Raw genomic sequence first — 22,350 nt, 5'->3', positions numbered from 1 at the left:
TGTTCGAAGCCTCCGTCAAAGTCTAAGCCACCCACATCTCTCTACCTCTCTCCCTTTCCAAATCCTGCCGTGCTGGTCCTCTCCCTGCACATGCTCACCAGAGTCCCAGACTTGGCACAATCTCTCTTGCCTTTGATTGGAATGCCCTCTCCTCCCTCTACCCAGCTCTCAAATGCCACCTCCTATGAGGAGCCCCCAAGATCCTTTTGGTCAAAACTGGCCCTCCCTGCCTTACTCTTTCCCCCAGTGTCACCTCACCCACTGCCCTGCTCATCAGAGGAACTTCAGCTTGCCAGTCTTGCTCGCCAGCTTACCCTCTGTGGTTGGATCCTATCACCCGTTTACCTCTGCAAGATCTGGGCAGGAGGGTGGCCCCAGGAAATGCCCTCAGAGCAAAACTCAAGTCTAAGCTGGGGATGACTGTCAACTAGGCAGCAGAGTAAGCAACTCCACCTTGCAAAGCCTCAGTCACCTCATCCGAAAAATGGGCAAGGACCCTCAGCTGTCTTCCTCTTAGCTCTCCATTGCCTCTCTTACCCCATGATTCTTCTCTCAGGCTGCTGATGGTACCGCACTGGAGGCCAGAACCCTCACAAATCCATGGTTTGCAGCCGCCATGGGCCAGCCGGCCAGTGTGCCTGAAATATCCCTGTTTCCCCAGTGGCTGCTTCTTACTTTCTCTGCTCTCCTCCAACCTCTGGCCTTCAGGTCTCACTTCTCTCTCCACATCCAACCTGCTAATCATGCCCTTCTGATTGAAACTCTTCCCCATACCAGCCCCAGGCTCTGCCCAGCCCCAGACTGCTCCGCCTCCAAAGCGCATCTCTGAAAGGGCTGAGGGACAACAGGTAGCTGGAAAATACCAGGGAACTGAGGCCTCAGGGGCACTCCAGCTCCTCCTGACTCCCCAGTCCATACCAGCTGTATGGCTGTGTAGCCTCCATCCCCTCCCCTAGTAAAATGGAAGTGACAGTCTCTGCCTCTTTACCTCCCCCTAGGGCCACTGCAGGAATCCAGAGAGATACAGAGAGAGGATGGGAAACATCAGAAGGGGGCACTTATGCAATACCCCCGACAGACACTTCCCTGGTGTGAGCCCGGCCATTGCTGCCCACCCCTGGGATCAAACGTGCATACTCTCAGTGGTGTGGGGCAGGAGTTAGGGGGAGGCTCTGGTTGATTGGGTTTGTCCCCCACTCTTTCCACTCCTATAAGCTTCCAGGACCATCAAATCATTCTCCCTTCTACCACAGACCACCGACTGGACTGCCCCCTAAGTCTTCCTGAGGATCAGAACTCTACCATATATATCAGAACTGGAAAGATTTCAAAGATCACCCAGGCCAGGAACAGTGGCTCATGCCTGTAATCCCAACACTTTGGGAGGCCTAGGCAGGCACATCACTTGAAGTCAGGAGTCCAGGATGAGCCTGAGCAACATATCAAAACACCGTGTCTATTTATTAAGAAAAAAATTTTAATTACAAAGTAAAAAAGATCATCCAATACCACATCTGATTCTTGATACTCTGTTGGCAGCCCGACAAGTGGCCACTTAGTCTCTGCTTACATATCCCCAGAGATAGGGCACTCATTACCTCCCGAGGCATCTCCTTTTATGCTAGGCCACTCTCATATGTGCAACTTGGTTCTTTTTAAACTGAGGTGAAATCACCTCTGCATCAGCCACACACTTTAAGGCCATGCAATGAGATCTCATTTCTTCCTCCTTCCATGTCAGCCCTCCAAATACTTGAAGGCAGCAATCCAGTCTCGCTTATTCTGCTCTTCTTTGTGCCAAAATATCCCTAGAGGCTTGAGGTGTTCCCAGATGCTGTATCAGATCCCTCTTCGCCCAGGACACAATCCCATTTGTCACCGTCCCTCTTAAAGGTCAATACCCCCAAATGGGCTGCAGTCCTCCTCAAGGCATGATCTGAGTAGTACGGAGTAGTCAAGACCGACACCGCCCACATTCTGACCACGCTATACCTTGTAAAGGAGCTTGAGGGGCAAAACCATGACTGCTGGTCAGACTGCAAGCCAATATAGCACTCCGAAAACAAAGTAAATAATGCCCCCAGGCCAGAACCTGTCTGTTTGGTGGTAAACATCAAACTAGCTTTTGTCTTTCCCCAAAAATCTCCACCTGGATCCCTCAGCCTCTGGGGGAGTCTCACACAATCTGTCCCTCCACCGTGAACAAATACATCCGGGCCCCAGCTTAGGCACATCTGCTGCAAGTCCAGGTGACAGTGGGAGAAAAGATGATACCATCAACCTCATAAAACAACAGAGATGGCAGGCCCACTGCCTCCTGCAGCAACACAGCACCACAGCCTACTGAGTTAAAGACATCTGACATCTGCTCAGGAGCAGCAGGAGCAGAAGAGAGAGGCAAGGCAGGTTCCAAAAGCCGCAAATCTTCCCTACACACCCCCACGGTTCTAAACCGAGGCCACCGGCTCTGCTTCTGCACTGCTGGCAACACGCAGACCACAGGCCAATCCACGGCTGGGCCGACTCAATTTTCTAGTTACAGATCTTAAGTACTTAGGCATGTGCTCATGAGAACACACATCCCTTACACGGAGCTGAGAAAGGGAATTGTGCTGAGGAACAGAATAATTGAATCAAGATTTCTGTCACGCTGCTCTCAGGCCCTAGACCACAGCTCTGGCTTTTTTTTTTCTTTTTTTCTTTTCCTGACTAAGGTTTTACAGGCTCCCAGGGGGTCTTTTCTCCTCTCAAACCCATTAATGTCAGCCAGTACTGGCAGCCCATACAGGGGAAAGGAGCCCCAGTTAAGGTGTCCGGTGTCCAGGACGGAGGTGGCTGGCTCTGGAGACCTAGGCACCACAGGGCCAGGCCCGTGGAGGGGCTGAGAAAAACCAACCAGGAAGATTGTCATCTTTGTAATCCCCCCCAACACCCCCGCACTTCTTTCTTCCAGACCCAAGGACAAAGATGAGATGATTATTAATTTCCTCAGCACCGCCCCCCAACACCATCATCAGGGCTGAAGGCCTTCTCTGTCTGCTGAGACGTGTGCAGGGCCTTTCAGAGAACCCACCCCTCTGCCCTCCGCACGTGTGCCCCTCTCACGGCTTGGCCAGCCCCCTCTCTCTGGTCCAAAGCTCCTCCACAAAGTGGACTTGGGTGCGGAGCCCAGCACACCCTGCCCTCGGGCCGCATATCTGCACGCACACAGGGTCTTCTTAAAGGCCAAAGCTCAGGCCACAAGGGCTCTGCCAGGCCCGCTGCTTCTATCCAAGGGGTGACCATGGGGGAGGCCAGCAAGAATGCCACAGTCTCACCCTGCTGCCTGTCTGTCTTGCGGAGGGCTCAGCCCTTTCCCGTGTTCACGAAAAGGACAGCGTGCGGGCCGGGGGACTCGCTCCTCTGCAGGTAAGGGGGGTGTTCGCGGGCACCTCTGCTGCCACCCGCGACCGAGCGCCGGAAACAGACCCCGTGGAGCGCATCCCCGACGGGGCTGCGCGGGCCTTTCTTACCTTCGTCTCTCTTGCGCTTGTTGGTGTCGGCGCTGGGGGACGTGATGCCCAGGATGCCGCTGATGGAGTACGACGAGCCGGCCGAATCCGTGCTCACCGAGGACACCTGCGTCACGGAGCCAGTGGACACTGCGCGGAGAAAGACGGGCGGTCAGGGCCGCAGAGGGCTGAGGGCGGCGGACCGGCTGTCACCGCACGTGAGGCTGGGGGCGGCTGGGAGGGAGCGAGCGCAGGGTGGGCAGGGGGCGCTGAGGACCCTCGCTCTGCGGAGGCGGCCACACCTGAGCCACAAGCGCAGGCCTCGGGCGGGCCGTGTGCCCCAGTTCTCTGCGATGGGGGGAGAAAGGGAAGGGTGGGCACTGAGAAGGACTGACCCCTGCAGAAAGGAACACGGGGACACGGGGACAGGAAGGGCTTTCGCTTAAATTCCAGCCTATCCATGGATGCAGGAAGCAGGGGATGGAGAGGAGAAAGAGGGGAGCCGGGGCCCACCAACAGTCAGTGCTTAAAAAAAAAAAAAAAAAACCTGAACTACTCGTTAGGCATTTCACCACCTGCCTGCACACCCAACCTTGGGTGCAAACACAACTACCTGAGCACAAACTCATGCGCACAGCTAACAAACTCCAAACCGCAGAGTGCCCCTTCTTTTTATAGTTTTCTTGCTGCCTTTTCTCCTTCCAGTTTCCCCCGATTTGATTTTAATATTAATTATGACAATAACAATAACTAACATTTTCCGAGAACTTACTCTGTGCCAGGCATAGAGGCATTATCTCATTTAATTCTGAGAACAATCTTAGAAGCTAGGAAATGTGATGATCCTATTGGAAAGGTAAAACTCAGAGAAGATAAGTGGCTCACCCAGGATCATACAGCTAAAAAGAGGCAGAGTGCCTGGTGCCGGGGCTCACGCCTGTAATCCCAGCACTTTGGAAGGCAGACGTGGGAGGATCACTTGAGCTCAGGAGTTCAAGACCAGCCTGGCCAACATAGCAAGACCTACCAAAAAACTTTTAAAAAAATTATCCAGGTGTGGTGGCACAAGCCTATAGTCCCAGCTACTTGGCAGGCTGAGGCAAGAGGATCACTTGAGCCCAGGAAGTCGAGGTTGTAGTGAGCTATGATTGTGCCACTGTACTCCAGCCTGGGCAGCAGAGCAAGACCCTGTCTCAAAAATAAAAATAAAAAATAAAAGAGACAGAGTGGTGATTTGAACCCAGAGACTAAAGCCTCAAACCCTATAACTAATCTGCTTCGCACTAATAAACAATGAAGAGCAATAATATACTTCACATGAATGCAGTACTTTTCATTTGATGATTGCAACAGCCCAGAGTGCTATTATTTATCCCCATTTATCAAATGAGGAAACTGAGGCTCCACAGGGAAAGTGATTCAAAGTCATCTAGCTAATAAACAGCGGTACCAGAACTTAGCCTTGGGTTTACTTACTTAAAGTCTAGATTTCCCCTGCCCAGAAACAGGGGCAGTGGTTGGTGACTTATTGTGACTGAGGCTAGGTCTCAAAGTTCCTAAGAATAAGAATTGGATGGGAGGCGGGGGGCAACTTTTGTGCAAGTTTCACATTAACTTCTGGCCCCAGATTCCTAGGGAGAGACCAGTCCATCAGCAGGGGCCTCTCCAGCTGTACAGCTGAATTGCCATTTCTGGGCTGTGGGAATTCTTTTTTGATTCATTAAAACCTACAGACCAATCTCAGACACACTTCCTTGGGCTATAACCAGCTGGAGGCAGGTGGAGCCACCTTTGACTCTTAAGAGTAGGAAATCACTAGAAATGGTGGTGACTGCCTGAGAAGCCCTTCACAGCTTCCCTTTGGAGCAGATCCAGCTCCTGGCTCCTACAAACCTAGAGGGAGCCATGCCTTTCTTCTCACATTTCAGTTTGATCTTACATCTTCCTTAAGAGACACAGAGGCAGAAATCGTTAACTTCTCTTTTTCTTCACCAGAAGAAGCTCCTTAAAATAGATTTATGCAAATCCCACAACCTTTTCTGTATTAACATGTAAAAAACAGAGGAAGAAAGAAGATCCCAGGTCACTTGGTACTTTAAACAACAACCACCAAAGCTCACCATGTTGCTGGCAGAGCCCATGACATTCGTTTTGGTGTTTTGTGATTGCGCTAGGCTCAAAAGACCCAGATTCCACTTCTGGCCCCACCACTTACTGGCAACATGACCTAGGGCTAGTTACTTCATCTCTGTAAGTTTCAGTTTCCTCACTCCTCGGTAAGTTTGTGAACTCTAAGGGGCTATATGTATGCGAGATGTAGTTTAATTTAAAAATTTCTGGGACAGAACAAACCATGCTGCTGACCTACAGTAGAATTATTCTTCTAAACCAAATGAAAGAATATTAGCAGTTATACCCATTTGATTTTCAGTGCTATGTGACCTGAAATAGTTGGTCAGCTACAAGTGAAATCTCAGCCACAAACTTTCCCCCAGGAAGCCTTCCTCCACCCTCTTCACCCTAGCCCAGCAGAGCTGGTGGTTCCTTCCCTTCTGCCCCCACAGCACCCATCCCTTCTTCTTGAGCTTCATCTCTGTCTTGCAAACTTCTCTTCATTATATTCCCCCTTTACCTTGAGAATGGGGATTTTGTCTTCCCTTCCTTATGGGCTTGGCCTCTGGTGCCAAGGTCTGCACCGCAGGGACTTAGCAGACACTTTCTGAAGGGATTACTAAATGAGGAATTATTTCATGGCAGGGAGGAAATCTGTCTTACCTTTATCCAAAGAGCCAACCATGGAGGATCAGAGGCCTCAGTGAGCACCTGGTTAGTGCCCCTCCACCCACAAATGAGGAAACTGAGGCTCAGGGAGGTGAGAGAACTTTCACATTTTACTGGGTGAGGTAATGACAGAGTTGGAACTGGAGGCCAGGACTCTGCCCATTCCCCATCACCGTGTGAGTTCAAGTTCTCAGTTAAAGAAGGAATAACAAAACTGTGGAAATGTTACACAATCTGAGGTGTGATTCTGCAGGATTGACTGTGGCAACCAGAAGTGTCAGAGACTTGCTAAATCATTGCCCACTTTCTTATATAGTACAATAACTTTTCCCCCAGCTAACCAATGGTGTTTCCTGTATCCCAAGTGGAGAAATAATACACCTTAAATAGACACATGTCATTTCACAATCTTTGAAGGGAAGACAGAGGACATTTCTGAACTCTTGAGCACTAGGAACTATGACTCCCACTCTGTCGGGTCACAGCCACTCTCAGACGTCACCTGTGAGCACTGGAAACCCCACTGGCAGCCCTTGACAGTTCATAGAGTTCATGAGATCGAAGCAAGAGAGAGAGAGAAAGTAAGTTTGGGAACTTTTGCCACATCTTCACTCAAGACTGCAAGTGCACAAAGAATTGTAGAAGGGCTGGTTGATAGAAGAAAAAAACACATTCAAAACTACTTACTGACTAATGATGCAGAAAATGTTATGAATAAGTATCCCTTTCTTGATTTATTACTTTAATTATCTGACATTCTATAGACCCCCATTAGTGGATTTTTTTTTTGGCTTAGATTTCAATTTTCTGTCTCATGGTGAAAGCTATTTATCATAATAATCAGTAAAATTCAAAACCTTTTAGCAGTATTTATAAAATTCATTTACCAGATTCAGCCCTTGGAGAATGACAAAGAAGGCGCATTAGTACGTGTGCTGAAGTGTTTTATGCAGAATTATCTGTCCATAAGAATGATTAAAAGTTCTTTAGAATATTTGGAGCCCATTAGATTTTTAAATTTTTTTTAAAAGTTCCTCTTACCTATGCTGTGACTGGAAGCTGGGACTGGTTGGTTGGGTGGCTGCTGTACTTTTGTCCGGATGATCCTGTGGGCAGTTGAAAAACAAAATTGCTATTTACCATCAGGAAGGAGAAGAGACCTCAACCAGCTATGCACAGACAACCAGAAAACTCATACCCAAGCTGGGCCATGGTTCGAGCTGAGGCAGAGGGGCAGAGGTGGAGGGAGATTATAAACCCAGGCTGGAATCAGGAGGGTGGAAGGTTTATGGACTAGTCCCAACTTTGCTTCTGTTTCCCTGTGTAATTTGTTTCCTTGTGTAATCTGCACCCCCTCTCTGGGCTTCAAGTGCCTCTTCTGAAGAAAGAGGATGATGTGTTAACATTATGAGTAAGCATCCCTTTCTCGAGTATAGCTCTAGCTCCATAAGAGACTCATTGAGTGACTTTAGGGAGTCCTTCGCTTTCCTAGACCTCAGCCTCCTATATGTGGAATGAAGGAACTGAACTTGGTAATCTCTCTGTCCTCTGGCAGCGCTCACGTGCTGGTTTCTCTGCCCTAGAGAACGCATAAGGAGGGATAACACCCCTTCCCCTAGGAAGTTGCCAAGGGAGGGGATGTATATGTTGTTCTGATACTAGGGAGAGTCAAAGTGCAGCCAGGAGACATCCGGTTTGGCTTTCTTAAGAGGAAGCCTACCTTGCACCAAACCTCACGGAAAGGATCCACAAGGCTGGAGCCAGTGATATCCTGGCCTGTCTTTTCAGAGACCTTGCTCACATTCTGATAGAAACTCCACTGTGACCTTGACCAAGTACATTCCATTGTGGACCTCCGATACAATGACGGAGTTGGAACAGACCACTCTGCTTATTTTAAGTAACCAAATCATTTTCGGAAAAGAAAAAAGATCTTATGGAAAAGCCCCGTACATAAAAGAGATAATAGCAGTACTGCCTTCCTTTGGCCACCTGACCGCTCTAACATCCTTCTGCAGAACCTTAGGCTCTGAAGAGTTTGTAGACTTCCAGCAAGGACAACGCATGCGCAAGACCGCAAGCCCGGCGCATCTGAGAGCAGCAGAACAGGGCCACGCGAAAAGCTCCTTCGGATCTACCAGAAAGCTCCTTCCTTGGCATTTGGGAGAAGAGTGGGTCATAATAAAATGTCTGGTTTCTTTGGAAAAGTTATATTCCAGTCTCAAACTATTACCTTTTGAAAGGACATTTATTAGAGTTTTTCCCCACTATAACAGTAATATATGTTCATTGTAGACTCCTTGGACAGCATGGGAAAGTATAAAGAAGACATCTAAAAACCATATTTTGGTGTATTTCCTTTATACCAACATTCCTGGGCATATTTAGAAATATCCATTTTTCTCTTAACAAAATCAGGATTATGCCATGTATACAGTTTTTTTTGTTGTGGTTGTTGTTTGTTTTGAGACAGAGTCTTGCTCTGTTGCCCAGGCTGGAGTACAGTGGTGCGATCTCAGTTCACTGCAACCTCCGCCTCCCAGGTTTGAGTGATTCTCCTGCCTCATCCTCCCAAGGATCTAGGATTACAGGCATGCGCCACCATGCCCGGTTTTTTTTGTTTTTGTTTTTGTTTTTTTGTTTTTCTTTTTGAGACGAAGTCTCTCTCTGTCACCCAGGCTGGAGTGTAGTGGCATAACCTCAGCTCCCTGCCACCTCTGCCTCTCAGGTTCAACTGATTCTCCTGCCTCAGCCTCCCGAGTAGCTGGGACTACAGGAGCATGCCACCGCCTAATTTTTGTATTTTTAGTAAAGAAGAGGTTTCACCACGTTAGCCAGGCTGGTCTCCAACTCCTGACCTCAAGTGGTCCGCCCTCCTCGGCCTCCCAAAGTGCTGGGATTACAGGCGTGAGCCACCGCACTCAGCCTCCATGTATACAGTTTTGCATCCTGCTCTTTTCATGCAACATTCTGTGAGAAGCTTTTTCACATTCCAGACCATTAATATCTGAAAGTTTATTCTGAGGCTGCACTGGGTCTCCAGCTTATACAAATGAAGAAGGACAGAAGTAGCAGGTGGGTGCCTCCTCTTAAACTCAATGGGCAGTAGCCTCTCTGCCCTTTCTGATCTTACAGCTTGGTGCTCGGCACCAAGGGCAGTCCGTGTCCTCAGCTGATAGCCTGAAATGGTCTTTTCTGTTCACCCTATAGTCTCACCACACACACACAGGCCATCTGGAGCCTGGCTACTTGAGCTCAGCAAGGAGCCTCTTGCCCTTTTCTAATCAGTCAGCTTAAGTGTTCCCTCAAATACATTCAGATTGTTTGTTTGTTTTCCCTAATATTCAAACCACTTATTTTAACTAAGCAAACTCGAAGCATATTGGACAACCAGAAAACTCATGGCATTTGGGAGAAAAGCGGGTCATAATAAAATGTCCAGTTCTGGGAGTGAGGTTCTCTTTTTGGTCACCTGGAAGTAAGCTGGCATCTGACCTAATGTTTATATTTTTGTGTATGTCACTTTCTCTGTGTGTATGTGTCTACAGAGATATTGCTGGATATGTCAATATATGGATATACCAGACATGAATATAGTTACAAATAAATACATGGCAAAAAAGTCACTGTAGTTCAGCTTAAAATCCTTACTTTTCAAATCATTGTCTGACTATTAAATTTGTATGTAAAAAAGCAAAGAAAAGTATGTTTTCCTCATTTTCTTTTAAAATAGCTATAAATATCACTGGGAAAGCATTATCACTTGTTATAAATCATTAAGAGGCAGCAGTAGCACAGTGTACAGGCTCTGGAACTACACCACTAGAGTTTGAATCCCATCCCTCTTACAATTTACCAGCTACATGACCTTGGGTAAATTACTTAACCTCTCTATGCCTCAGTCTCTTCATCTGCAAATGGGACTAAGAATCATTTCTGTCTCATAGGATTACTATTAGGATTAAATTAATTCATTACTTAAGACAGTGGTTGCTACATACTAGGTGCTCCTTAAATGTAAGATGTTATTTTCAGTGGTGTCTTTGTAAAGATTAATGACTAGCTTCCATCTTAAAATATTCATATTTTTCACATTTGCTTTAAAAAGCACAAGGCGAGGGCGGTGGGGGAGTAAAGATGCTCAATGGGTGCAAAAAAATAGAAAGAATGAATAAGACCTAGTATTTGATAGCACAATGAGGAGACTATAGTTAGTAATAATTTAACTGTATGTTTAAAAATAACTAAGAGTGTAATTGGGTTGTTTGTAACACAAAGAATAAATGTTTGAGGGGATGCATACCCCATTTTTCATGGTGGGTTATTACTCATTGCATACCTGTACCAAAATATCTCATGTACTCATAAATATATATATATACCTACTATGCACCCATAAAAATTAAAAATAATAGTAATAATAAAGCACAAGTGGTCCCCTTGGAAGCTGGGGAGGGGAAGGTAGCCACTCTCACACTGTTTTAAGAATGCATCAGGGTTGTCCTTTATAAAGGGGGATCTCAGAGTTATAGGGAAGCCTCTGAAGCCGCCCCCAGGGGTGAGAGATTTTGCTCATCTGCCTTTAGCAGTCACCAAGCAAAAACAAAGAGCATCAGCTTACACTGAGAAGAAACTGTAGCGGGAAGAACAAGACTGTAATTGAATCATAACAACTCTAAACAAATTTTAAATTTTAAAAATGACAGGCTGTCAAGACTCATCCAATAAGAGCACACTCAGGACCTTTTCTAAGCCAGGGACAGTTGGGCTGAGTTGGCAGTCACACCAAACTGCCCGTCCCTTACCTGCTGAGCGTGAGCAGGACCCTGGCTGCCGTACTGCAGAGCACACTAGACGTTCCAACAGAGAAAGGAGCTCAGCATCAAACTCTTCCTATGAATGAGGAAACTAAAACCCAAGATGCTCAAATGACTTGCCCAGAATTGCACAGCGAGTCAGCCCAGACTCCCAGCCCCCATGCCCCAGCACTTTACTTTAAGCCACATTCAAAGGAAGCGCGGTCCCTCTGCTAAATACTTCCTATGTGAGGCATAAAGGCTATTTGGATTTCAAAGCCACTTAGAATTTGAGGTTTAAAACTCTGAGGGACTTTGTGGCATTTAAGGATCCCATGGAAACATCACTCTTCCTTCTTTGAAAGGCTAGGCTTCTCACCATCATCCCACGCCCCCCGCCCCACCACCAGTCCTCACAAAATTACAGTGAAAGAGAAAATCATGGTGCCTCGAAAAAGGAAACAGGAAGATAAGGCTGAAGAAACACCCACATCTATGGCACTGATCAAACTGCCATCAGTGCAGTAAGAAGCTTGGGCCATCAGCTATGCCGAGAATTCAAAACCCAGGGGTGCAACTGTGCCAAGCTGCAAGGGGCCCCACAGGTGGCACCCAGGCCTGTGACTGTTGTGGAGAAGAAAGAGGACACGGATAGAAGTCGATGTGAGTGGATCGCTTGAGTCCAGGAGTTCGAGACCACCCTGGGCAACACGATGAAACCCTATCTCTACAAAAAATGCCAAAAATTAGCCAGGCATGGTGGTGGCACCTGTAGTCCTAGCTACTTAGGAAGCTGAGGTGGGAAGATCACCCTCGCCTGGGAGATCAAGGTTGCAGTGAACCATGATTGTGCCTCTGCACTCCAGCCTGGGCGACAGAGTGAGACCCTGTCTCAAAAAAACAAAAAAAAAAAAAAAGAAAGAGGAAATGGATAAACAATCTCAGAAGGCCTGCTACCAAAATTAGAATTAAGAGCAGAATTAACAAAACATCTTCCCCAGGGCCACCTCCAGCCCGGGACAAGTTTTGTTAGCCTGCACAGTATATTTGTTTTTATTTGAATTAGTTGCTAAAATTTTTAAGTTGGGAGATTTCTCATAAATATCTGAATTCTAGCTTCTCTTGAAAAATCAGAACACCCAGCAATACTGGCCTCATGTTCTCACATGACCCAACCACTTGGTACTAAATAGAGCTGCCCCTCTAAGCTGGGAGTGCCACTTGTAGTCCCCACCCCTTGGCCACGGTGCTGGAATAGAAGAAGGAAGACCCTATTCAACCCACCGTTTGGGTCAGCTTTGGGATGGCCACCTCCGATGGACACTCAGACTGGATCCAGCGATCCCTGCAGGTTGTACAGCCTCCCAGCACGTTTGTCCATAAGAAGTCAAATGAGCAAGGTGATCTGTGTCCCAGGAAATCCCCCACAAGCCTAACAGAACTAGTTCAGTGATGCTTAACCCCTTGTCAGTCATGGTTTCCTAGGCTGGTCCCCTGGAAGGTAACAGGAAGGCACATACTCCTAGGGGTGAACCGTGGAGATGCCCCTGTGGCTATAAGAATAGCCACAAATCCAGCCATCACTCCCTCCCTAGCTGTTTGAAATCAGAAAGGGTGAAAAGTTGCCTCCAAGGGAAGCAGGGGCTGGGAGAGATGTGGACCCTCTTACACAGTGTCATTTGCAAGGCAGACATTTAGAAGCTGCATTCATCTGAATGCAGTGGGAGCTTTGCCTTCATCTGAAAAATAAAACTGTATGCTGGGATGGCTCTGGCTTTGGGGGTTTAGGGGTGAGGAAGGCAGCCGCATGAGATTGTCCTACACTTAGTGAGCTGTCACTGAAGAGAGCAGGAAGGAGCCAGAGAATATTCCCAAAAAGAAGCCCCCAGTGAGGAGCACTGGAGAAGGCTAAGGATGAGAGAGGGCAGGCAGCCAGGCAGCAGAACGGGCAGCCCGCGAGGATCTGAAATGGAGAAGAAAATACTTGTCCTCCCTCTTGTCTCTCATCTCACAGATCCTCAGTTCTGTCACTCACAGAGTCCTACAGGGCAGTGGTGGAAAGAAACTAGCCCTCCTTTTACCATTGGGAAACCTGGGTTCTACCCCCATGTCTACCTCCAAGTCACTGTTCCTCTGCACTCTCCATCTTGGCCTCTGTTGCTACACCTGCCACAGGATAGAGTCAAGCCTTAAGGACTATAGGAGACCACAGACATGAAAGCACCTTAGAGGCATGGCCTGCCTGGCCATGGCTTTGGACTGGACACTCAGGACACTCCTGAGGCTAGCCATGGCCCTACAGCCAGCAGTTAGAACCTCCCCACAGCACAGGTCCAGGCAGAAAGCATCAGCAGGCCCGTGATTTCTCTTGACCACACATCCCCTGATTGTGGGTGTTCTGATTGCTGGGTGTTCTGATCCCATGCCCCTTCACAGTCTTTGCCACATCTGTAACCACTGCTCTATTTGCCTCATACATTTCTTTCACATCACTTCAATTTTGACTTAAATAAATTTATTTTATAAGGCAATTGTAGTTCCCTACTGTAAGTGGGTAGGTGGGAGTGTTGAGGGGGAGTTCACAAAGTTCACGAACTCACTGGTTTGGCGGGTTACTTATGTTTTTCTAAAATACATTAAAATAAATGTATTAGAAAACAATGTGCATCCTTGCATCTTTGCATTATAGAGGATGTAAACCGATGCTCTGTAAATAAGTTACGCTCATCCTGCAAGGCATTTTTAATTGAAATTAGTTGCCTCTGTTAAAAAAAATATATAGATTAAGCTAGGTGTGATAGCTCACACCTGTAATTCCAGCACTTTGGGAGGCTGAGGTAGGAGGATTGCTTGAGCCCAGGAGTTCGATACCAGCCCGGGCAACATAGGGAGACCCCCATCTCTACATTAAAAAAAATTAATTTAAATATAGAGATTTTACATACAGAAATATCCATGCATACATCTACACAAGCCCCAGCTTCTGCCTTCTCTTGAAGAATGCAAAAAACCTGGCAAACACCAGACCCATGGTCCTGACAGCATTCGGCTGGAGCTAAGAAGCACTGCCCCTTTAATAGGACTTGTGCTGCCTAGCTTGCCAGGGACCCAACCTCTCTCCATCGTCTTTTGCCTGGCCTGCTTCCCTCATTACCTTATCTGCCTGGCCCCATGTAAGGCATTAGATTTTGTGACCCCCACGGACTACCTAAGGTTATCTTGCAAACCCCCAATTATATGTGTACTCTACGTTGGGAAACCTGTGGGTCCCCAAAGCCTGACCAGGGGTTTGGCTGATGTTCTTCTGCAGAGCAGGCCAGCTGCCTGTCATGTTGTTTTGTGTCGTGGAAATCCTGCAAAGAGCCAGAAGTAAGGGGCTCATAAAACACAATGGAGCCTCTTATAATCCAGAAAAAGAACAGGAGTTATCCCCTCCTCCCCAAAACCTACCATCATCATTGCTACCCCCTCAGCAATTTTGTCCAGGTGTATCAGGCTTCTAAGTGCATGTCAGAACCCCACCCTGGACAAAGAGCCCCTCTGGAACAGACCAAGAAACTGTACACCTGATTCTCCTCTATCTCCCCTGTACCATGCATGATGTCAGGGCCTCTGTCAAGGTTTGCCAAGAGAAGAAAAACAGGCTAACAATTTACAAAATAGCAGGACTCAAAATGTGAACACATGCACTCCCACAGCGATCTGTGCATTTGAATCATCACAGAAGGATCCACTATCAGGACAAGAGGCTCTCATTCTAGTCTGACCGACCACCTCGTTCTGCTAGGAGTGAGGGTCCCCTATGCCCACACAAGCTCTGCACTGATGATGGTAGGGTGTGATTTGGAGAAATGGAAACTGTCCAAGTTTTCAGGCTGCTGCCTTCTCTTTTCTCTGCAGAGTTTAGAGAACCATCATTTCTTTTCATCTCTGAACTTCATCCCTGACTGTGTGGGTTTAAATGGAGTTGAAATTTCATCATCTACAACAGAAAACTTTCTTCCATACATTAATTTTTAAAGCTCTGAGAGCTCCCTTCCATGTGTCTTGGATCACACTGGAAAGGAAAGGGAGCTGTGTGGCTGCTAGGAAGATCCTGTGCATGACTCCCAGGGTATTTCTCTGGTTCTTTCTCTCCATGTGTGAGATTCCATGTATGAGTTGGGGAGAGGGCAACTCCATTGCTCCAGAGCATCTTAGCCTCCTGGACAACACCCCTGGAGTTGAAGATGCACATCAGAACCACTGGGGTTCTGGGCTCTCAGAGAGAGGAAGAGCTTTGTCAAGGTCCCACTTTGAGTTTGTGGCAGAGCTGGAACAAGGAGCCAAGTCTCCCAACTCCAAGTCAGGGTTATGTTCCTCTCACTCACTGGCTCAAGCTCTGCCCAAACTGGAGGAAGGATTTTCTTCCTGGGAATCTTTGAGATGGGCCAGTGCTAAGACCTTGAGCCTAGGTTTGCAGGGACAGCGACATTTGTGAAGGTCTAGTCAGGACAATTCACTGTGAAGTGTTCCACACATATAGGTGGGTGGTGAAGGGAGGGATGAAAATAACTCTGGGCTCAGAAGAAACTCGAGCGGCCAGGGTGTTGGCATGCTCCCCTCTCCCTGGGCCTAGGACTCCTACCTGCTTTGGAAAGAAGAGAAGGGTAAGAGAGACCGAGCAGGCCCCATTAGCATCCCTCCTGTTCAGTAACCCCTAAGGGGCCTTGGTAAAAAGAGAGACCAGATCTTCAGGAAAGGCACATGCAGAGCCTCCAGGATGCCCTGCCATCCCCCCCAAATCCCCAACCCCCACAGGCACGAGCCCCTCACCTGTTGATGGAACTGACGCTAGGCACGGTGTCATTGTCACACACCCGCTCTGCCAGCAGCCGGTCCCTGATCTCCCAGGCAAACATGGTGGGATTTTGGCGTTTATATTCGGCGATTTTTTCCACCACTTTGGGTGTGGCGACCTTTGGTTTGGATCCTCCAATTACCCCAGGCTTGATGCTTCCTGTCTCATAATACCTAGGACCCAAAGAGAAAGAAGCTTAGCCATGAGGAACCAGTAAAGCGGATATTGGCAACAAAATAATGGGCTACTCTGTCCAGGAAACGTCCGGATCTGCACGTTCCAATACAGTAGCCACCAGCCAGATGCGGCTTTTGAACATTTGAAATATGGCTAGTCTGAATCAAAATGCGCCGTAAATATAAAATACACACCGAATTTTTAAAACTTAGTACCAAAAAAGTAAAATATCTCAATAATTTTGATATTAGTTATATGTTGAAATAACAATTTTTATATATTGAGTTAAATAAAATATATAATTAAAATATAGTACCTCTCTTTTTTTAACTTTTCTTAATGTGCTGCTGGAAAATTTTAAATTGCATACACAGCTCTCATAGTATTTCTTTTTTTTTTTTCAGATGGAGTTTCGCTCTTGTTGCCCAGGCTGGAATGCAATGGCGTGATCTTGGCTCACTGCAACCTCCGCCTCCTGGGTTCAAGTGATTCTCCTGCCTCAGCCTCCCGAGTAGCTGGGATTACAGGCATGTGCCACCATGCCCAGCTAATTTTGTATTTTTAGTAGAGACGGGGGTTTCGCCATGTTAGTCAGGCTGGTCTCGAACTCCCGACCTCAGGTTATCCGCCTGCCTCAGCCTCCCAAAGTGCTGGGATTACAGGCATGAGCCACCACGCCCGGCCAGTCTCTCATTGTATTTCTATTGGACAGCACTGGCTAAGCATTAACAAAATTCTTTCACATTCATCTACCATTTTATAGTTTACAGAAAACTTTCGAGTCAGTTTTCCCATTTTATCTCCAACAGTTCTAAAGCACATAAATTGCTTTGAATTAATGAATGAGTGAATGAACAAATAAATGAATAGGTCCTGATCTACAGGTATAAAGCAGAGATTCATCAAGGTTAAACAGTTTTCCTAGGGTCACACAAGACCAAATGGGCAAGCTAGGGCTGTTGCCCACCCAGCCTCTTGAACTACAATTTCCCCAATAAGGTAGCTTACACTTTTGATTTGCCAGCTCTCCCAAGCCCTAGCACAATCTGCAGCATTGTATGAAACTGTCCCCTGAAATGCAACTTATTTTTCCGTAAGAGAAAAATAATAATCCTGGGGTAAAATTAAAAGGAATGTTGAATTGCAGAATTATCTGAAAATATCTGTTGTAAGTCAAAACTCAAGCAATCGGAAAAACCAACCACAAGTCACGGCAACTCTTCCAGGGACCTCCCCTGAGGTAAATGGCTGTTTCTAAGGACATTTCCATGCTATCAGCATTTGCTCATTAAGGAAAATAGGATGTCAGGGTTTTACAGTAAAACCAAGACCAAGAAGAGAGTGTCATGAAACATCATTTCAGGGGGGAAAAAATTGACATAATTTCTTTTCTGAATCTGAGACATCACCAGACGTCTCTCTAAATATTTAGAGAAGAATTCTTGATTTCCCTTTCCAAGGAAATTATCTTGCAGTTGAATCTGTTTTTAAAAACCAAAAAGACATTTTTTAAATGACTAATAATTTTTAAACCTAACAAGAGTTGATGATAGGCAAGGGAACGAGGTGATTCTGAGATGGGTAGAAAATGTTACCCAAGATGACTGGTCACATTTACAGAGATGCTGAAATTCTCAGCCTGGGTATGTTTGGGTAAGGCCAAGTTAGTGAATATCCTGAAAGAGATGAAATACTTTGGAAGCAGTGATGTGAAAGTGAAATGTCTGTTTTTCATTGAAAAGAGTGAGTCATTTACAAATTTTGACCATAAGGTAAAAACTCAACCTATCTTCCCTCTTTCTAAAAAATTGCTTTCAGCAATTTTTCTGTAATTGCCAAAAAATTATTACTCACAAACAACTTTTTAACACTATCCAAAAAAACCCAGATGGCTAGAAAAGCACCCTAAGTCAAGGCACACAGCAATCTCTGCAGCCTCCAATTGTCCTGTCAATTTTATAATATAAAGCCAATTTTTACTATAATACAACTCACTATAATTCAGCCACAGCACCCTAAAGTTTACAGAGCTCTTCCTCGAATTATCTTGATCCTCACACTAACCCTGCAAGGCCACAGGGATTTACAGAAGGAAAAATAAATGATCGGAAGGCTAAGTGACTTGCCTAACTCCCTTCTGTAGTTAGGGACAGCCCCAGCTTTCAAACCTGACTCTAAATTCAGTGCTCTTCCCGCTACAGCAAGCTGCTGCTTTGCTTATAAAATTTTAAATAATAATAAGAATAATGACCCCTTGCAATTGCAGAGAACTTTACTGTTTACCAGGCCAGGCATTTTCACATGCATTTTTCATTCATTCACTCACTCAATCGATAGTCACCGAGTGTCTGTTAGGACAGGCAGAATCTCAGGGAAGGGGTTACAGACATTTAGACAACCCTGTCCTGGATACTCAAAAATATGTTAGTTGAATGGGACTGCAACGTTCACATAGCAACTCTGAGAGGGTGGCAGGCTGAAGGTCCCCCCCAGCCCGGCCCCCACTTACATAGCTGGCGGGCGGCAGCACGCAGGGCTACCTGCCCATCCCACCTGAGCAGTGCCAACTGTGGAAGACTGCGGCCTTGACATGAGAGGTCTCTGTCGTCCTTTTGACTGACACATGGGCCAGGCACTTAGAAGGCAACCCTGACACTCCGAAAACCCCAACTCGAAACTGTGTCAAATGAGGATTCAGATTTAATAACTATCCTTTCATCTCAGCAAAACAGCCGTGCAGCCCCTTGGCTTACAGACAAAAGACCAACGGCAGCCACCAACACACAATGTCCTTCGGTGCAAAGAGCATTAGTTTAGCAGTCAAGAGGTGTAGGTGGCTCTGATGCTAACTCTCTGTGTGATCTTGGCCAACTCACTTAGCCTCTCTAGGCCTCAATTTTCCCATTCATACAATAGGGGAAGAATGTCTTCCCTGCTTGCTTTGTGGGGCTGTTTTGAAGACAGAAATACAGACGGTTGAGAATAAGCTTTGCAAAACATAAAATAAAGAGCACGTGTGGAGGATTAAAATCCCTAGTGTTTCTTGTTGCTGTGTAACATACTACCCAATTCCAATGACCCGAACCTCCCAACCAGGCTCCAGTGAAAAAAGACAGCAGCCAGGCCCTGGGTGGATTTAACTCAGCCTCAGATGCCACCAAGCTGTGCGTCTCTAGCCCCTCCGAAGCCTTGAGCTCTGTAGACTGAATGCCCACACTCCTGGCAGACCGCCCACCTTCCTGAGATGACAGGGGTCCCTGTGTGCCCCAGGGACTTTGCCTGCCTTGCCACACACTCTGAAAACCATAGCCACCACACATCGCACTCTCCCTACAATCTGTCATCTCTCGTGTGCCCATCAGATTCTTCGGTGACCAAAAAAAAAAAAAAAAAAAAAATCTGTGGATTGAACGGCCCCAGTTCAGAAATTCCCAGTTACACTGTTTTAGGGCTGAACTTGTTTCTTAAAAGGCAGTTCTAATTAGAGTGACATTTTGTCCACTGTGGTTCTTAGTTATGAAAATAATGAGCTATGAAATTCCAATTTATTGTTGACAACTTAAACGGCCAGGCACCGGAGCGGCGCGTAACTTCCGAGTGCCACTCTACCTAGTGACAAATCTATTCCGGCTGCCGGCTGGTCTCGGAAGCGTCCCTGTCCCCCTCAATCTCCATGGGAGATTTGGAGGCTCCAGAGCACCAGAACATGAGACCACATGTTTGGATGTCCCCTCTGAAAAAGGCTCAGTATCTTGCCCTGAGATTTCAAACAGCGAGCAAAATGTCGGCTCAGCAAAGATGTCTCAGCAAAAACAAAGAAAGGGCCTTCTTTCTCTCTCCCTCTCTCTCGGTACAATGAAGAGGCTCCACAAAAAGATATCTAGGAGCCTTTTGGTTCTAGAAGTCTGATGCTGAGATAGTCTAAAATATTGTGCTCTTTCTCTCTTTCTCCTGTCTTGTCATTTATCTATCTCTTTCTACTTCTCTGCCTTTTTAAAATCACTCTTTTCTCTTTGTCTTCTTTTTCTCTTTTTCTTTTCTCTATCTCTCTGTCTTCGACTTTTCTTCTCTCGCTCCCATCCGCCTGCCTAAAACAACCACCTAACAAGAAAACCATGTTAATGTCCTGCAATCGCCCCCTATCTCTGGGGTTCATTTGCTTTCTGAGTGCTAAACAGGAGTGAAGCCCACAGCCCCCACAGCTCAGGTAACCTGCACTGGGCTGGAGGATGCGGAATGAACCCTGGGATCAAGGTCCCCAAAGGAGCTGCCAGACCCCTGGTCCTAAAACTTCTTCCCTTGGCCTCAAACAAGCAGCCTCCCCAAGGTTATTAGAAGCTGTTGCTCCTTCCATCTGAGAGAATTTCTTGAATTCCAGCAGATGAAAGGGAAGGAGCCAGCAGAAAGTCAGAATGTCACTGACATACTTCAAAATATTTACCTCCTATTCAGGTGTCTGTGCTCAAACCATAATGCAAACTACAGGACAAAGGTTATTTTCTGACCCGGGAAAAGAAATAGTGAGAAAGCACTGAACAGCTAAACCCAAGAAAGCTCCTGCCTGACAGGGCAGACCTAGAACAAGATCACATGCCCAGAAACAAACCTGTGGCTTTGTTTTGGGGCTATGGTGAGACCCAGATGGTCTAGGGGTCCTTTAGGCGTCATCGCAACCCGGGTACTGCCTGGCTAGATAAACCTGTGTCAGTCACTTTGCCTCTCTAGGTTTGTTTTCTCATCTTAAAACATGCTTCATTGGATCACGCGGAGGCTACTGAGAAAATAAATGGGAGTGCTAAAAGGCTGCACGGTCCTATGGGAGAAGCCTCATTGTTAGTATTTTGTTTGCAGCAAATCGCCAGGTCAAGTGGCAACTTTCAAATGTCATATTTGAAAGTTGGTGTTTGGGGTTTTTTTTTGTTTTCCTCCTCTCTAATTTAATATATACTTTGGATGCTTGTCACTGTGATGGAAATAAAAACATAGAGAAGGAAAATACTGCAGCCCAACATAACAAGGTTGATAATAACCCAAAACTGAAAATAACAGCTGACTTTTAAAAGTGGAATATGCTTCCAAAAACATTAAAATGAAACATTGAACTCTGGTTATGTGATATTAAGTCCTATGCGGGGACCCAGGCTCACCTAGGATATATAAGGGAAATTCCCAAGAACGTCTTACTCTTGAGTTCTTTAGAACAATTCACCAGGCTTTCAGAAAACATGTCTTCCCTCCTGACTAAGTCACCCTATTCCACATGTCACTAGAGACAGGGGTTTCCCAGGGCTACTTGGAACTGGGGCTTTGCAAACTTTAAAGTGCTCTGCGTGTGAAACAAAATGCCACCATGATTCTCACTATGATACTGTCATATTGGACAGCTGCTGGGTCATATTTTAGGTCTTTATTTGAAAGATCAAGGGAAGCCTCGAGCTCCTGCCTTTACCTGCCAAGAATTTTGCTGACACAACCATGGCTGACCCGAAGCTGCCTGGAGATGTCGCAGGGCCTGACACCTTGATGAGCAAGTTCCACTATCCTCTGGCGGACTACATCCGGGAGTGGCCGTCCATTCACAAAAACCCCCCCAAGCTGATTCACTCCTCCATGTCCTGAAACAGATCAGAAACAAAAGGAAAGGGAAAGGGTGGTTAGAACCAGTCACATAGGAGAAGCACCGCTGTGAGGACCCAGAGCCCCTCTGATCACAAATGGCCGGCAGGCTGGATGTCTCGCGCCTGGAGTCCAATCGTGCAAACTACACGAAGTCCCCAGATTGCTTTTTAAAATTAATCTTAGCCTTTGTCCATCTGCAGCCAGTCTGTTGAGCTATTGACAGCAAACATCCCCATACTATTATTAGCATTTTCCCCGTAATTTTTCTAAACAATGAAATGTGTGAAGATCTCAGTATAAACGAAATGGGCACAACTTATTATGTGATGCTGAGGTCTAAGGAAGATCCTGGGGAGAAAATATGCATTAAAATACATCATATTTAAAGAGGAAAAAAATAAAACTCGTTTCCTTTTAACAAATGTCTTTAAAAGTGAAAAGAACAACTCCAGTAAAAGTATATCTCAGGGAATTTTGTTTTTAATCAGCAATCTAATTCAAGGGCTAAGGAATTTTTTAAAAATTTAACAGCACCTGCAGAGTACTGAGAAAAAAAAACAACCATTGCCTTGTTTAAAACCCTCCCTTTAAGAAGGTGAGGTTGACATGCAGACTTGACCACTGTACCTTCTCAAAGCACACAAAA

The 22,350-nt window shown here is 46.3% G+C and overlaps 1 protein-coding gene and 1 long non-coding RNA gene across 4 annotated transcripts in view; one reads left to right on the top strand and one right to left on the bottom strand.

The window, feature by feature from the left end:
* PAX5 (paired box 5) overlaps positions 1-22,350 on the bottom strand; it is a 202,320-nt gene that overhangs the window by 166,972 nt on the left and 12,998 nt on the right. For all 3 annotated transcript variants that reach the window (XR_010130152.1, XM_004048026.5, XM_019034203.4), the window contains exons 2-5: positions 21,535-21,700; positions 15,884-16,081; positions 7,314-7,378; positions 3,513-3,641 (exon numbers count right to left, since the gene is read on the bottom strand). Coding sequence is in view for 2 of the 3 variants with exons in the window: in XM_004048026.5 (XP_004048074.1) it covers positions 3,513-3,641; positions 7,314-7,378; positions 15,884-16,081; positions 21,535-21,700 (558 nt within the window). In the remaining variant the exon portion in view is untranslated. The remainder of the gene's footprint in view (positions 1-3,512; positions 3,642-7,313; positions 7,379-15,883; positions 16,082-21,534; positions 21,701-22,350) is intronic.
* LOC134756853 (uncharacterized) lies at positions 3,058-9,898 on the top strand. Its single transcript, XR_010130153.1, has 4 exons — positions 3,058-3,408; positions 3,565-3,709; positions 6,609-6,853; positions 8,291-9,898. It is a non-coding gene; the product is annotated as an uncharacterized lncRNA (long non-coding RNA).

This window comes from Gorilla gorilla, chromosome 13 (assembly GCF_029281585.2).
Source record: "Gorilla gorilla gorilla isolate KB3781 chromosome 13, NHGRI_mGorGor1-v2.1_pri, whole genome shotgun sequence".
NCBI classification, from domain to species: Eukaryota; Metazoa; Chordata; class Mammalia; order Primates; family Hominidae; genus Gorilla; species Gorilla gorilla.
This window is presented reverse-complemented; position numbering and strand designations above follow the sequence as displayed.